Source organism: Dama dama, chromosome 31 (assembly GCF_033118175.1).
Source record: "Dama dama isolate Ldn47 chromosome 31, ASM3311817v1, whole genome shotgun sequence".
Classification (NCBI taxonomy): domain Eukaryota; kingdom Metazoa; phylum Chordata; class Mammalia; order Artiodactyla; family Cervidae; genus Dama; species Dama dama.
This window is the reverse complement of record NC_083711.1, coordinates 16709367-16726835: the sequence shown is the minus strand read 5'-3', so window position 1 is coordinate 16726835 and position 17469 is coordinate 16709367. Positions and strand designations below refer to the sequence as shown.

The 17469-nt window shown below is 37.9% G+C and overlaps 1 protein-coding gene across 4 annotated transcripts in view; it reads left to right on the top strand.

Moving 5' to 3' along the window:
- GABPA (GA binding protein transcription factor subunit alpha) overlaps positions 1-17113 on the top strand; it is a 37796-nt gene extending 20683 nt beyond the window's left edge. For all 4 annotated transcript variants that reach the window (XM_061134391.1, XM_061134389.1, XM_061134392.1 and 1 more), the window contains 5 exons: positions 951-1145; positions 4508-4561; positions 5477-5617; positions 8851-9043; positions 13575-17113. In XM_061134391.1, the coding sequence (XP_060990374.1) occupies positions 951-1145; positions 4508-4561; positions 5477-5617; positions 8851-9043; positions 13575-13803 (812 nt within the window). In that variant the 3' untranslated portion in view covers positions 13804-17113. The remainder of the gene's footprint in view (positions 1-950; positions 1146-4507; positions 4562-5476; positions 5618-8850; positions 9044-13574) is intronic.
- The last annotated feature ends 356 nt before the right edge of the window (positions 17114-17469 follow it).

The window sequence follows — 17469 nt, the reverse complement described above, 5'->3', positions numbered from 1 at the left end:
ATTTCCTGAGCTAGGCACCATGGTAAATGCTGGGCTTTCAGTGGTGCATAGGAAGGGCAGTCCATGCCTTCTAAACCTTTGTGGGGAAGGTAGGAAAGGCTGGTATTGGAAAGATTTTTCAAGGGAAAGTGTTGATAGTGCTTGATTTTCAAGAGTACATATTCAATTGAGGGTCACCAGAAAGTAGTTTCATGGGCACAAGGTTTGGACTGGAGATAAAGATGTTATCTGGGACAAAGTCACCTTGAGTTTGTATTAAAGTCATAAAAGTAGGTGTCATCTCTGGTGGAGAGAGAGAAAATGAAGGATAACACAATGCTGAACCTTGTCAACATTTAGGGTTGAGTAACAGGAAGTTGGAGAGACATGAAATAGCTTACCAGATAGAAGAAAAATAAGAACTGTACATATATAGTGCCACTGAAATTGAGAAGGAGTTTTAGATAGTCACAAGTCTTGATGCTACTGAGAAAGTCAAAGAATGCTGGCTGAGTAGTATCTACTAAATTTGGTCATCAGGGGCTCATTGGTGGATTTCAATACAAAATAACCATTGGAGATACAAAACTGAATTATAAGAAATAAACATTGCAGAAATGGAAAAAACTGAATATTAACTCGGAGAGGGGGCATTTCCCCATGTATTTTATTCTTCCATTTGGCTCACTGGAGAGCAGTTGTGCATTTCGTTTTTTCTTAATAAAATTCTAAACTAACTGATGTAGAAACAAGTGAACCCATCAAATTTTAGATGAAGGAGTCAAAAAGGAGCGAAGAAGAAAATGGAGTGTAAGCATCTTTTTATTTTATATAATGAGTTCACTTACTTGGGGGGAAAAAAACCTGTCTGGATTTTATCTGTGTGTTTTTGTGTGTATGTTAACAAGTTAACTGTAAATTACGTAATATCTAAGATTCAACCAAGCTAATGGTAATATTTTTGTCTTTAGATCCCATACAATGGTCCACGGACCAAGTTCTGCATTGGGTGGTTTGGGTAATGAAGGAATTCAGCATGACTGATATAGACCTCACTACACTGAATATTTCTGGAAGAGAACTCTGTAGCCTCAGCCAAGAAGATTTTTTTCAGCGAGTTCCTCGGGGAGAAATTCTCTGGAGTCATCTGGAACTTCTTCGAAAATGTATAAAATTGAAACTATTATCTTATTTGCATTATAACTTAAGTTTAATTTTATTTCTTTATAACTTTGTTTTCATCTTAATTGTTCATTGCTAACAGCAGTAATAACACTTATTGTGTAAGGCTGTGATGTGCTGAGAACTTTATATGTATAATCTCATTTAATCTTGTACTAAAGCCAGAGATCATTGCTTTTCTTATTTCTTCAGATAGGAATCTGAGGCTGAGAGAGCCCCCACAAGATTATAGAACTAGGGTGTGGCTGAACCAGGATCCAAACCCAGGCAGACTAACACTAGACTCCAAGTTCTATTCTATCCAAGTAAGATTCTGTGCTTTCAGTTAGCTCTGTTCATATATTCTAGTTGTTGACTTCTGGTTCATCAGTCAGTTCTGTCATTGATGCTCATCTTTTAGAATTTACGATGATTTGTTCACAGATGGCTTCTCTCTCATCCTGTTCATTATGGGGATTAAATCTTTTAAAATGTCTTTTAATTGAATGGGATTTTAAGGGAGAAAGGAGTGGAGTTAAGTATGCAACCCACCATCTTGAATTGGAAGCCACTGGTTACAGTGTTTCCATGTTGCTCAAAGAATGCTGGCTGAGTAGTAACGCTTTCCTTCATTGTTTATTGGCAGTCTGTCCCCTGTGTTGGTTATCTTAAATATTAGGAGGAAAGGTATTAAAAAGGCTTAGACTCATTACATTTACAAGGTTTATTTCTAGTTTCAGTTCCTATTAGATAAATAAGTTGAATAGTCTAGTTGAAATTTTATCCTTGGCATCACAGGCTTTCTTCTCCATAGAGATTTTTAGATGAGCAAGGTAAATTCTGAAATATTTCAGGTTTTTAACTTGTGAGTCATGTTTACAGAAACATTTTCTTGTAGGAACTCTCAAGAATATAGAACAAGGACAGTGTTTAGATTGCAGTTTGGTTTTTCTCAAGTTCATGATTTTTGCTGTCTATCCCAGATCAGCACTTTGTTGTTTCTCTCTGGCTCTCCTAGGGCTTCTCAAATGTTAAAGCTCACTCAGGCTTTTCCCAGGACAAGGGGCTGTGAGGAAATCTTATGTATCTTTCCATCTTCCTGTAATAGAATGGGTCTTCTACAGAAGAGCTCTGCTTTGGGATTGTTTTGTTTACAAAAGTAACAAAGCCCCATGGCCTACATGAATATCTTAAGGAATTCCTTGCTTATTTGGCCATGATTCTTTGCTCTGCCTGGCAAGGAAATCCCACTGGGTTTGGAAATCTAATTCTCAGAATCTGGGAATGGGTAGGGTGATGTGTAAGGCTATGTCTGGTCAACTTTCTATAATGCACAAGCCTAACTTCTCAGAACAGACTCGTTGGGGCACAGTCTAGCTCTCTGGCCCGTCTTGTAGAGTGAAGTCTACAGCATGTCCTTACTAACCTAGCATTTATTATCTGTTCCTCAGTGATTTATAAAGGAGAAACAGTAATGAACAGATAGACCTCCTTCTTTAAGTATTTGTGTTAGTTTGCCCACCCAAGCCACCAGCTTCCTGCAGTTTCCCTTCTAGTGAAACTTTATCCAAGTCCCACCGTACGAGGGGAGGATAATTAGGAAATGTTCCAGAGTCCCAGCTCTCTATGATGTCCTTCTTGGTGTGAGGACTGGAGAAGGAATTTAATATTTAGAGTGTCTGTGTGGTCTTGGACCAGCCTTTCAAAAGCCCCCCCACCCTGTTTCTGTGTTCCGCCTTCTGTTAACATCTTGAGAGTTCCCAGGAAACAAACCAAACTGCAGTCCAGAAATCAGGGCTGAGCGGCTGGTCTTACGGGTTGGCACTGCCTGTGCCTGTGTAGGGGTGACTCTTCTTTGCCTCTTTAAGCTAGGGTACTGTGTTCAGTCAGTCAAGAGTTGGACAGTTTCATTTCAATAGCACTTTGCCCTTTCAAGGTACTTTTATAAAATGGGGGGGGGGGGGGTGGATATACCACAAATATAAAGCATGAATTTTTCTTCAGGACAGTTGTCCTTGAGGAGAATGCTCAGAACTATGAATCTGGATAAAAGAATAGTGTCTTCAACTTACTGAAAGTTAACTGTATTTCCGGCATTGTGCTTCTTAAAAATATTTTCCTTTAATCCTCACAACCACCTCATAAAGTGGTAAGCGGGGGTATCTCCTTTATAATTTACCGTTGTCATACAGCCAATAAGTTAGTGCTAAGACCAGAACCCAGATCTGAGGCTAGTCTCATGTAATTGTTTACATTCCCAAACTCGGGACCCCCAAAGAAAGCTCCCACCTGACAAGTAGGAGTCGGGTCTCTCTTTAGTTTCCCGGTCCTCTTCAGCTCTGTGTCTGGATTTGGAGCCTGGTGTGGTGTTCTCAGTAGAACTGTGTTAGGAGCCCAGGCCCCAGGACTCAGCTCGGTACCCAAATGACTGCTGTGTACCACTTCAGTTAGAGAGAGAAGCATCCAAGTCTGTGATGGGTACTGAAAAGGCTGAAGGGATATAGACTGGCAAATGTAACTCTTATCTGAGAGGTGAAGAATAACATTTCAGTAGGTAATAGCAACTGATGAGTAATGAATGCTCCTCCAAACGGTTATATTAGGACCTTTTACACTGTAACTCATGGGGATTTTTGTTTGTTTTTGGTTTTTTTTTGGCTGCACTGCTCGGCTTGTGGGATCTTAGTTCCCCATCCAGAGATTGAACCTGGGCCCTTGTCAGTGAGGGAGTGAAGTCCTCACCACTGGATGACCGCCAGGGAGTTCCCTTCACTGTAACTCATTTGAGACCTGTATTTATAGATGTGTTAAATTACTTAGTTCATTTGTGACACAGAGAACAGCTGTAATTCCACTGAAATTTTGTCTATCTTCAGAAGTAGTATTCTAAAGTTAAAGCAGTTTTTTTTTTTAATGGGTATTTGATCATGCATACACCAAATTATGATGATCTCTCCAGTCATCTTGAAAGAGCCTTTTTTGATGAAGAAAATGTATCTAAATAATTTCACTGTGGTGATCTGATCTTGAATATTTCCTGTTTTATATAAAGCCTACATAAATAGATTTATAATAGACATTTTCAAACCCTGGTTCTCTGAACAACTTTTCTGAACATTGAATTGGAGCTTTCTTTCTGTTGCTTCTCTTAAAAATATCTATTCCCTGTAAAATGACTGTGAAGTATTTTTTAGGTTTTTAGGCCAATAAGTTTAAATTATTTGATGTTTTGCTTTTTTGTTTGCTTGGTTTTTGTTTAATCGTGGAGGGTGGGGTTTTTTTGTTTTTTTGTTTTTTAATTTTACTGGATTGGAGTTTGCATTTGTGGTTTAAATGAAAACAAAAAATTTTTATGTGTGTTCTTCAGATGTATTGGCAAGCCAAGAACAACAGATGAATGAGATAGTTACAATTGATCAACGTGAGTATTCATGTGCCCATAATACAGGTCTGATTTATCAATAAGAAATGTTCCATTTAGTACTGCAAGGTAGTAAAAATGAAAAGCTAATTTGTAAATTTTGTATGAAGTATTTTAGATATACAAAGACATAAATAAAGTATAGCCAACATCTGCATACACCATAAGAGATAAAACTTTATATGTTAAGTTTACCTGTTGTAGATCCCATTTTAAATGACTCCTGAACCTGAGGTTTCTTATTCTATGAATATTTTATATTTTTATGAACTTTTGTAACCATAAACACTTTAGGACATTATTTTATACATTTATAAACTTTTGGGTGAAGATGGTGATATACTGTGTCTATCCTTTTATAGCTTGCTTTTTTGATTTACATTTATGATACCTATGCTGATATCTGTAGCTCGATTTTATTTTCACTTCTGTTTATCATTTTTAAAACTTTATGAACATCATTGAATGAATATCTGTAAGAATGTGTGTGAGTTTCTCTGGTTGTGATTTCATGGGATTCTACCCTTTTGTCTTTACTGGATATTACTAAAGTTTTTCTCAAAATGGTGGTATGTTTGTAGTCCTGTCAGCAGTGGAACATGAATTCCCATTTGTCCACATTCTCCAAAATTTGATAAACCATCTCTTATGAACAAATATTTTTAAAAATGGATTTTTTATAACTTTATCTATTGTATATGCATCAATAAGTTTTTCTAAAATAAGGAAACCAACTTTTTTTCACTTAAGATTCAGACAGTAATGCAGACATTATACCTTATCCTCTGAACTTTTGTTGAGGTAATTGGAGAGGCATCACTTAAACTAATTGCATTTTATTTTCTTTCAGTAGTTTTTTCCTCTATTTGTATTGGAAGGAGAAAAAAAAAAATTTCCCCTTGTCTTGCTTTGCAGCTGTGCAGATTATTCCGGCATCAGTGCAGTCTGCTACACCAACTGCCATTAAAGCTATAAATAGTAGTACAAAGGCAGCTAAAGTGCAGAGAGCTCCCAGGATTTCAGGAGAAGATAGGAGTTCGCCTGGAAACAGAACAGGTATTTTTGCATTATCATCTGACATTTATAAAATTTATCAAATTATGTATATTTTGTTTTATTTCACTGTATGAAAATGTGGATATGAACTTTTTCTCTTCTGGGACTCCTATGATTCGAATGTTGGGGCATTTAACATTGTCCCAGAGGTCTCTGAGGTTGTCCTCATTTCTTTTAATTCTTTTTTCTTTTTTCCTCTCTGCTTCATTTATTTCTGCCATTCTATCTTCTACCTCACTTATCCTATCTAATGCCTCCGTTATTCTACTGTTGGTTCCCTCGAGAGTGTTTTTGATCTCATTTATTGCATTATTCATTATTGATTGACTCTTTTTTATTTCTTCTAGGTCCTTGTTAAACATTTCTTGCATCTTCTCAATCCTTGTCTCCAGGCTGTTTATCTGTAACTCCATTTTGTTTTCAAGATTTTGGATCATTTTTACTATCATTATTCTGAATTCTTTTTCAGGTAGACTCACTATATCCTCCTCTTTGGTTTGGTTTGGTGGGCATTTATCATGTTCCTTTAACTGCTGAGTATTTCTCTGCCTTTTCATCTTGTTTAGATTGCTGTTTGGGGTGGCCTTTCTGTATTCTGGCAGTTTGTGGTTCCTTTTTATTGTGGAGGTTCCTCCCTGTGGGTGGGGTTGGATGAGTGGCTTGTCAAGGTTTCCTGGTTAGGAAAGCTTGTGTTGGTGTTCTGGTGGGTGGAGCTGGATTTCTTCTCTCGGGAGTGCAGCGAAGTGTCCAGTAGTGAGTTTTGAGATGTCTATGGGTTTGGTGTGACTTTGGACAGCCTGTATATTGACGCTCAGGGCTATGTTCCTGTGTTGCTGGAGAATCTGCGTGGTATGTCCTTCTCTGGAGCTTGTTGGCTCTTGGGTGGTGCTTGGTTTCAGTGTAGATATGGAAGCTTTTGGATGAGCTCCTATTGATTAATGTTCCCTGGAGTCAGGAGTTCTCTGGTGTTCTCAGGTTTTGGACTTAAGCCTCCTGCCTCTGGCTTTCAGTCTTATTCTTACAGTAGCCTCAAGACTTCTCCATCCATACAGCACTGATGATAAAACATCTAGGTTAATGATGAGAAGTTTCTCCACAGTGAGGGACATCCAGAGAGGTTCAGAGTTACATGGAGAAGAGAAGAGGGAGGAGGGAGATAGAGGTGACCAGGAGGAGAAGAGGGGGAATCAAAAGGGGAGATCACAAAAATTATAAAAAACATATATGAAGTTTGCTTTAAAAATGGGGTCTTTTTTTTTTGCAAGGTAATAGTAGGTTATAAAAATGAAAATTAAAGGAGTAATAGAGAACTTAAAAATTTTTTTTTTAATTTAATTTAAAAAATGATAATAGTAAAAATATATCTAGGAATTTCTTTGGAGCTGTTGCGGGCAGTGTGGGTCAGTTCAGTTTCAGATAGTTCCTTGTTTCAGCTTATAAGTCTCAAGGTCTGTAGGCCCCTTCCATTGTAGTCGGTGCTAACTACAGGGTTTTATTTATTTATTTATTTTTTAAAGTTTTAGAGTGTAGATTTATTTAGGGCCATTTGCACATGTTCATAGAATAGTTTACCCCCACAAATGATGACAAGACAGCTCCCCTTCAGTGAGTCCCTAGCCTAAACATTGTCTGCTTTACTTATACATAGCAAGAGGATAACATTAAACACGGACGCTACAGGGTTTTAATCTATTGCACCTGTCACTTCCAAAGCGGTTCCCTCTGTTTATTTTAGCTTCTTCTGTTGGTCTCTTCAGTGTCTAATTTCCGCCCTGACACAAGGGGGCGGAGATGGTCACTTATTTAGGCTCCCTTGGTGCTGTGGGGAGGGAGGGACCCTGCAAAGAAATCTCACTGGCCTGTGTGGACAGTGCTCGCAGTGTCTCGGCTACACTGGGTTTGCCCCCGCTCGCGGCGTGTGTGCTTTCCCCGTCTACACTGCTCAGGCTGCAGGCTGCTCTGCTGGGAACTGTCAGAGGCGGGCCCTGGGTTGCAGGGCCCTTCCCAGGTCTAAGCCGCTCAGGGTCAGGGTCTCAGTACTCCACAAAGGCGCAGGCTCGGTTGGTTCCCAGGTCCGAGCAGCTCAGGTGGCCAGGTACTTGGCGAGCACATTCTCCCCGGGTGGGAGCTGCGTCTTCTCACCTCCCCGTCCCAGCCGCTCGGTTTCGCCGTCTCAGGTGTGCCGTGAGTCTCCTCTGGGCAGCGGATCTCTGGCTGCGACCCTCCCAGCAGATGTCAACCAGCCAGAATCCCAGGAAGTCTTGGTTAGCACCTGGGAGCCTGCTCACAGTTTGGTAGAGGATGCCGCCTCTGGGGCCGAGATTGCCCCATTCCGGTTCTGGCTGCCGCCCGCCTGCCTCCCTGCCTCCAGCGGGGGATGGGCCGGTCCACTGCCGGCTAGCTCTCCTCTGGTATCGCTCAGTCCTTTGTTCTGTGAGCGGGCCGGCAGTGCCTTAGTTAGGGCTTAGTTAGGGCTTTTTGTGGGAAAGTTCTCTCTCTGTGTGTTTTTTTTTTTTTCCTCTCTCTCTCTGGCTGTCCCACAGTCTGGGTTGCTATCTCACGTTGGCTCCCTCAGATTGCCTTCAGGACATTCAGACCCAGTCCTTACCCTAAGCAGTGCAGCCCACGCCTCCCTGTTCAGCCCCTGCTTGCTGGTGGCAGATGCCAGTGTCTGGGCTACTTTTCCAGTGGGAATTGCCGTTAGGCACGTAATCTGTGGGTTTTATTTATTTGTTTATTTTTCCTCCCGGTTATGTCGCCCTCTGAGATTCCCAAACTCCGCACAGACCTGCGGGTGAGAGGGTTTCCTGGTGTTTGGAAACTTCTCCTCTTTTAAGACTCCCTTCTTGGGATGGGTCTTCATCCCTAACTCTTTTGTCTCTCTTTTATCTTTTATATTTTGTCCTGCCTCCTTTCGAAGACAATGGGCTGCCTTTCTGGGTGCCTGATGTCCTCTGCCAGCGTTCAGAAGTTGTTTTGTGGCATTTTCTCAGCATTCAAATGTTCTTTCGGTAAATTTTGGGGGGTCAAAGTGGTCTCCCTGTCCTATTCCTCCGCCATCTGAAGACCACCCCCTAGACTTTTTCTCTGAAAATACTTAGCTAGCATTTGTAAAAAGAAGTTTATGTTTTTTGTGTGGCTGACGTATGAACCAAAGGACCTGTTTGTTGTCTTTTGCCCTCTGAAAATCCATAACATTGTGGTCAGTGCTTGTCATTCTTGTCAATTTCTAGGAAACAATGGCCAGATCCAACTGTGGCAGTTTTTGCTAGAACTTCTTACTGACAAGGATGCTCGAGACTGCATTTCTTGGGTTGGTGATGAAGGAGAATTTAAGCTAAATCAGCCCGAACTGGTTGCACAGAAATGGGGACAACGTAAAAACAAACCTACAATGAACTATGAGAAACTTAGTCGTGCATTAAGGTAAGCATTTTAAAACTTTCAATCAATAGTTTCTAAAAAATGGCTTATTTGTATAAACATTGTTATGTAATGATGTTAAAATACTTACGTTTTCTTTATATAAATAAAACTAAAAATGTTCACGTTTTTGTTAAAAATTACTTCTTAAAAAGATTTTTAGTAGTAATTTGAGATATGTAGAATTTTTAAAAGATGATTCTAGATTATTTGTTTTTATCTGATTAGAAACATACACCACTCTGTTTAAAACCAGCATATTTAATCTTTGAGGTTTCTGGTTTTTTTTTTAACAGAGATGCTGTCATTTGGCGTAGGTGCATTGAGTGTCAATAAATGCTAGTAAATATGTAGATATTGTCAATTTTTATAATTAGATGCAAAATGTTAACCCATCTCTCTGTTTTTCCTTCCCCCCAGTCAGCCTAAATCTGAATATTCAAACTTTTTCATCAATTGAGTTGAAATAGAATAATTATACATAATTTCTCATAAATGACATGAAAGTTTTGATGTAATTACTGTCAGAATTTATGCTTACTACAGTGATGGAAATTCAGTATGTGCACTTAAGTATCTGAGAAGTAGGACATGTAGGAATTACGTCTATTTTTTGGGAAGAGTAAATTTGATAAAGCAGTTTTGTGAATTTCACACAGAATATGATTTACCTCTCATCATTAACACACGCAACCTTTCTGTCCCCTCATCCCAGTCTAATTATATAATTATGTGGAGTATGGGTTAAATCAGTATTCCTTGTTACAGGATCGTGGCATTCAAGTACTGTTTCCTAGTTTATCATGATAATTTTTCTTTTCCACAATGACAGTTTGTTTGCCTTAGCATATATAAGTAACTAAAATGCTTTATTTTCAGTGTACTTATTACTCACTGTCAAACAGTTTGCTAACTGCCTAAAGATCCTTTCTGTGTAATCAGAATTAAAACTGTTACTTTTGACAGTTGATGTGACTGTGTACACGCAAGTCCCCTCAGAATTACAGATATATTATTAGAATTAATAATTAAGATGTCTCTTGTCCACAGTTGGCCTAAGTTACAATGCAGTAGCTGCCTGAATAAGTGTGTTCATAGAACTTGACAAGTTGATTATAGAATTTATATATGACTGTAAAGAGGCGAGGGCAGGGAGGCCTGGTGTGCTGCAGTCCATGGGGTCGCAGAGTCTGACGCGACTGAGCGACTTTAACTGAACTGATAAAGTGTCACAGAATCAGGACACCTGAAGAAGATTAGCAGAGTAGGCAGACTTGCTCTACAGGATATAGAGACTCACTGTAACAGTAAGACAGTATGCTGTTTGCTTAGGGTAGGCCAAAGACCCAAGATTAGAATTGGTGACCTGAATAGAACAAAAATATAGGAACATTTGATTTAAAGATGGCAGTAGAGATGGGACCTACATTTCAGTCAGTAGTGCTAGGACAGTTGACTATCCATATTGACCCCCTTCCTCATAGCATACTGAAAGTCAATTCTATGTAACTTGTAGCTCTAACTTGTGAAAGTAAAATAGGGAAGCATCTAGAAATGCCTTCTTGACTTTAGTAGATGAGAAGACATTAAATAGAACCAGAAGCACTAACCTAATGGAAAAGATCAATAAATTGGACTGCATTTAAATTAAGAACTTCTGGCCATTAGAAGCTATCAGGAGAGTGAAAGTCAAGCCACATATATCTGATGTAAGACTCTTACCTGGAATAATTAAAGAACTCTTACAGATCCATAGGAAATTAAGAAAAATTTAGAGATTAGCCAAATGGCCAATCAGTTTGCTGGCAAAGGTCCATCTAGTCAAAGCTGTGGTTTTCCAATAGTCTTGTATGGATGTGAGAATTGGACCATAAAGAAGGCTGAGCGCCAAAGGATTGATGCTTTTGAACTGTAGTGTTGGAGAAGACTCTTGAGAGTCCCTTGGACTGCAAGGAGATCAAACCAGTCAATCCTAAAGGAAATCAACCAAAAATATTCATTGGAAGGACTGATGCCGAAGCTCCAATACTTTGGCCACCTGATACGAAGAGCCAACTCATTGGGAAAGATCTTGATGCTGGGAAAGACTGAGGGTAGGAGGAGGAGGGGACAACCGAAGATGAGATAGTTAGATGGCGTCACAGACTCCATGGACATGAGTTTGAGCAAGTTCCAGGGGATAGTGAGGGACAGGGAAGCCTGGCATGCTACAGTCCATGGAGTTGCGAAGAGTTGGACACAACTTGGGAACTGCACACCAACGTGTCCGAGAGAGGCTAAAATGAAAATAATTGCGTGTACCAAGTGTTGGTGAGGATAGGTAGCAGTGGGAATGCTTCTACACTTTTGGTAGGAGTGTAAACTGTGACCAGTAACCTAGCAGTTTATCTTCTGAGGATTTACCAGACAAAAATGTACATATATATTCATATGGATGCTTATGCAGCCTTGTTTATAACATCCCCAAATCAGAAGGGGCTTCCCCAGTGGCTCAGTGGTAAAGAATCTGCCTGCAGTGCAGGAGACACAGGTGTGATCCCTGGGGTGGGAAAATCCCCTCGTAGGAAATGGCAACCTGCTCCAGCATTCTTGCCTGGGAAATCCCATGGATAGAGTGACCTGGTGGGCTGTAGTCCATGGAGTTGCCAAGAGTCGGACACAACTGAGGTGACTGAGCATGCAAGCAGGCACAAAATCAGAAACCACCCAAATATCTTGCCAACAGTAGCGTGAATAAGTAAACTGTGATACACTGTACAGTACTGTGTGTCCTTGAAAATGCACTGCTGTGGATGAACGTCAGACATAATGTTCGGTGATGACAATCCAGACCCAAAAGAGTGTATACTGAATTTATATAGGAGCATGCAAATAACAGCAAAACTAAATTACAGCACTTACAGATACATGTTTGGAATACAAAAGCAGCAATGAAATTATTATCATGAACTAGGATTGTGTAACCTTCTAGAGCAAGGGAGGGGTGATGATGGAGAGGGGCTATGGGGTGCATCCAGTGTTCTGTGTCCAGACCTGAGTCATGGTTAACAGGTGAATGAATGTTCACTTTGTGATAAGTCACTGAGCTGTTCACTTAAATCAAAATGCCTACAGTATTTTAACTGGATGGCAAGCTGTTGGTAGTTTGTGGGCTGAGATATAATTCTGTCTTAATGTAGTTGACAAGAAACACAAGACTATGCCCAATGGGTTACATCTCTTACTGGGAAAGTGGACATAACCATTATACTTCAGCTGTTCTGTAATTAGGGAAAGATGACCCATTTACTGCATGTAGTTTTTTCGTTAATGGATTTTTGGTGACACTGTTGTTTTTATAATAAAGTCCTACTAAACGTGATAGTTTACACCACCCACACTTTTGCATGTAGTTGTTTTGTAACAGCTCTTCATCAGATGAGTGCAAATGCACACAAATGGGCAGTGCAGTTTTAAGATGAAGTCTCCAAAGTCTGCCAGTCCAGAAGTTTTGACTTGCCTTTTTCCTGTTAATTGGAATTGGCAGTGCATATGTGTGTTTCTGTTAGTTGCTCAGTCGTGTCAGGCTCTCTGTCACCGCATGGACTGTGGCTCGCCAGGTAGTGCATAGGGGTAAAAAAGTCTTTTCCAAAGTAAGTATAATTCCAATTCTGTTTTATATCCATAAGGCTTCTCAAGTGATTTCCCCAAGTGTACCTGTGTAGCTTTAGAAACATTGTTTCTTTATGAAGTCCTCTTTTCTGTTTTTCTGGTCCTCTCTATTTTTTTTTTTTTTTAAAACCCTTTTGCTTACAGTTTTGAGTCTCCCCTATTGGTTTGGAGAATTTCTCTGGAAGGAGAGCCTTTAATATATTAAAATGATAAAGATGAAGGCATAGATATGTAGTAAAGCATTTTGTACGAGACAGAAAAATGGACATTCCAACAACCAGAGAATATGTATATTAAAATTTTTTATTCATACCATATGGGTTCTTAATTATTACCATAGCTTCTATTTTATAGTGGGCTATATGTGCCAGTCATTGTGTGCTAAGCACTTTACAGGGATAATCCTTTCAACCTTCAATAATTCTATTGGGGTCCATAGTTTTTTAAATCTCATTTTATAAATGAGGAATACAAGCTTAGAGCAAACAAATGTGCCTTTCCTGTGGTCACAGGAAAGATGTGAGGTTTTGAATCTTGGCATTCTGATTCAGACTCCTTGTTCTTGGATTCTGTTACTGCTCCTAAGGTTTTTTGGTTTTGCTAATAATGTTTATTTTTAAATTCAGTGTTTTAGCATGATTTTTGAGAATATGTTTTGAAGATTTAGTACATAAAATTTTAGAGTACTTAGCATTGAAATTTTAGTTAATATTTTAGTTTCTTTGGATAACAGCGTTAAATAGTTCTATATAACCTCATTGTTGCTATTGTGATAGATATGATACTAGGCTTCTGTTTATGGAATAATCTGTGAGGTATTATAAGAAATCCAAATTTTTAAAAGATTTTTATATGGTCGTAATGCAGTTTTCTGTTTTTAAAGGTATTATTACGATGGGGACATGATTTGTAAAGTTCAAGGCAAGAGATTTGTCTACAAGTTTGTCTGTGACTTGAAGACTCTTATCGGGTACAGCGCAGCGGAGTTGAACCGTTTGGTCACAGAGTGTGAACAAAAGAAACTTGCCAAGATGCAGCTGCATGGGATCACCCAGCCAGTCGCAGCAGTGGCCCTGGCCGCTGCGTCCCTGCAGGCAGAGAAGGATAACTGAGCCAGGGCCTCCGGGAGTCCACGGTCTTTCTTAAAATGTTGGAGCAAGTCTTGCTCTTCCCTTTATTACTGAATTTGAATCTTCTTTTATTTCTAGACTGTACAATCTGATGCATGATTTTTTTTATAAATATTTCATACTCTTGTGAATTTGGATCTTTTTACTTTGAGCATATATTTTAGAATATGTGTATGTTAAACAATCACCACAATGTCTTTAGGCTGGTTCATTGTGGGATAGTTTGTTAACAGTCAGAAAAGCTAAACTGGTCAGTATTAATGTCTAGCCCTACCAAAAATAGCCAGTAGCACCTGAGGATAAAAAATAAATGAAGTATCTCCAGGAAACAGTCTGGCTTAACTATTAATATTTTTGAAAATATAACTTTCCCCTCTCTGCTGCTTTAGATGTTGCTTTACATAAAAACCAGAAAATGGAATTTTTCACAGCTGGAGCATGTATGCCTGTTTCATCTAATCAAGCAGAGCTAAAGTAGTCATATCCAATAAAATTATAATATAAAATTACTAAGAGTATCACGTTATTAAAATAATTTATGTATTTGCAAGCAAAAGACAGTGAAAAAAGACTGGCAGAAGAGCAGTGCTGAAGAAAGAGATCCAGGTTTAAATCTGGCTTTACTCAAAAGCCAATTTTAAGGATTTACTGTATAGATTATTCATACTGTCAGGCCAAGAATTTAAATTATTATAAGAGAGACATTAAATCCTAATAAACCAACTATTACAAAAATTCTCAGATGATCTCTGTTTTTCTTGTCAGAGATTTAAAAATCTGAAAAAGTATACCTCAACCAGAAATAAAATTTTGGTTTAGTTTGGTTTCTTATGGCTCCTTTTTTAAAAAAATTAATTATCCTATAGTGCTGGTTTATTATACAAAACAGCTTTCATAGTCTTGTGTTTCTGATGAAGACTTTAAATCAGTCAGCAGTACTTGATCTTTCAAGACATGAGTGAATTACTTGCAAGTAGTTCTAAAAGGAAAATTTGACCTCCAATACAGGCAGTCTTCTCTTAAAATTTCCCATTTATTTAATTTTTTCCTTTGAATATTATATATGCGAGTGTACAAATATCTGTATACATGTCCAGTTGGCCGTCTTAGACACACACACACATATGTACACACATATAAACGAAGACATACTATTCAAAAGGTGATGTTTCAAAACTCGCTTAGAAATCCTTTAAAGATTAAATAATTCTTACACACATGAAACTCTTTACCTGCTACAAGCCAACGCTGAACAGAAATGGCTAGAAGTGTCTTTTTTCTTGCTTGCTTTGCTTGGTTCCCTTACTTTTTTCCTCTTTGTGTTTGTTTTAAAGTATTATGCACAAATCATGATATGAGATACTTTAATTCTCTTATAGCAGAAGACTGATTCTCAAATATTACTTTATGTACCTTCTCCCTCGTTTCCTTTAAATCCATCCCCTAAGCAGCTTTATAAGAGCTCACTTAGTGCATTTAACTAACTAGGAGGAAAGGGCCACAGTAATGCAAGGAGGCATTATTGGCAGTTGCTGCCCCCAGTACTGAATAGTGGTTTGGAAAGAACCATAGGAGGCTGGGATCTTAGGAAGAGAGAGGAGGGGGAGGTGTGTATGACCTCCTTTTCTGATAGCTTCAGGTCATAATATTAAGTGTTATACTGTGGGACTACAGCATGTTATGTCACTTCACTTATATTATTGTATTCTGTCGAAGTCCTTTAAGAACAAGCAGTAGAATAAAATCTGTAATTTCCATTTTTACCTTTTTATAAACAGAATAGACTGACAAACTATTAGTTCAGCTTGGATGCTGTGATGGCAAGAATATCTGAGTAGAATAGCAATATAATACAGAGATGTTCTAGTTCAGATAACGGGTAGCTGAGGGTTTTTCACCATCCTCTTATGGTCTGGGAAGTTGACAAGTGGGTTACAGTTTTAAAATAATAATGATAAAGTCTGCTTTTCTGTTATATTATCAAGAGCTTAAAATTATTGACTTTGACATAACATACTTTGAGGGAGACAATATGTTTTAGCCAAGATGACAGATTTCCGTTATATATATCTCAACTAAATGTGTATGTATTTTAAGGCAAGGAATTCTACATCTCTAAAAATCAATCTATTATTTCTTTTTTATTTTTCCCCTGTGTTCCTCAGATACCTTAAAAAAAATTCTATTCATTTTCTTCTTTTTGCAGTTTTTCTTTTATTCCTTGTTGTCATTTGAACAGTTAGTTCTCAAACACGATCTGATGCTGTTTCTTTTCTCTTCTTTGCCTCTCTCCATCACTTTATGCACCATAAGCAGTGAGACCGATTTCCCCGGTTGATTCAAGAAACTTCCGTTACTTTGTCTCAGCTTATAAACTATGTCCATTGTGCTTATTGAGGTTGCAGTTATCAGAAGCCAAGTAGTCTTTTCTTTTATTGAAAGATAACTTGTATTTTGAAAGAAAATATAATTTATGCTATTCATTCTTTGCTCTGATTTTATGAATAAATTTTCCATAGAATTTATATCAGAGGAGAGATAAAATTATTGGTCATTTCTATACCATATAAGTATAAAAACAATGAAACGTTCATTTTTGTTTTAAAACTTTTTCCACATGAGATTCTCATTGAGCCAATTTTCACACGCATCTTGCTAGCCTGAAGTTTAGGAAATTGTGTTGGCATCAGAAGATCAAACAGATCAGGCAAAATTGCTGTGTGGTTGATTGATACATGAATTGACTCATCACATTTATTTTTGTGACAGTCCATGTCAGTTAATTAGGAAAGATTGTTTTTTTGCCCCTGATAAATGGTGAAATTCAAGTATGATATTTCTTTAAAGGGTTGTGCCTCCAAATATTTTTGGTGAGGTCTGCTGTTTTTCATGTTCATCATTTTATGCTACTGCCTTTTAAAAAGAACTAATGTATCTTTGAAATAGCACAAAAATGTTTTAAATTTCATAATTTCAAAATAACCTGTGACTAACTTAATGTCTTCATATCTAGAGGGTATAAAAATATTGATATTTCAGTGATATTTCACTTGCTGCCAGAAAAAAATATTCTCAATCTTTTGTAAGAGGGAGGAGGATTTTTGCATACATTTTTACTCTTTAAATAAAGACACTTATACTGTCATAATAACAATTATGTATTTCTTTGTGGTTTTTATTTTTTTTGTAATTTTACATAAGACAGTTATTTTCTATTTTTACTCAGATAAAAAATATTTGTGCATAAAATGTAAAAATAGTAAAATGAGAAAAATAAAACTATTATACGGTATATTTCTGTGTTTTTTAGAAGTTTTTTCCCCAGCATACAGATAGTCTCAAATTCCTAGGATATTTGGTTAGATGAAAATGTGGCAGTTCACATCTGGTGTATTATACATGTGATTCCCATATACTCTATTTAAAAACTATTAATATCAATTTGGGAAGAATAGATTCCACTGAGCTAAAGTTAGGTGTTAGAGAGTTTAGTTTTTTTAAGAAAATAAATGAAAACCCCATAAACAAAGCTGAACTATTTCAGAATAGCAGCAGAATAAATAGTAACACTAAGTACTTGTCAAAAGGCAAGTTGATGTTTGTTAGAAACACTTAGTCAAGTTTGTTAGGTTTCCTTTTTGTTTGTTT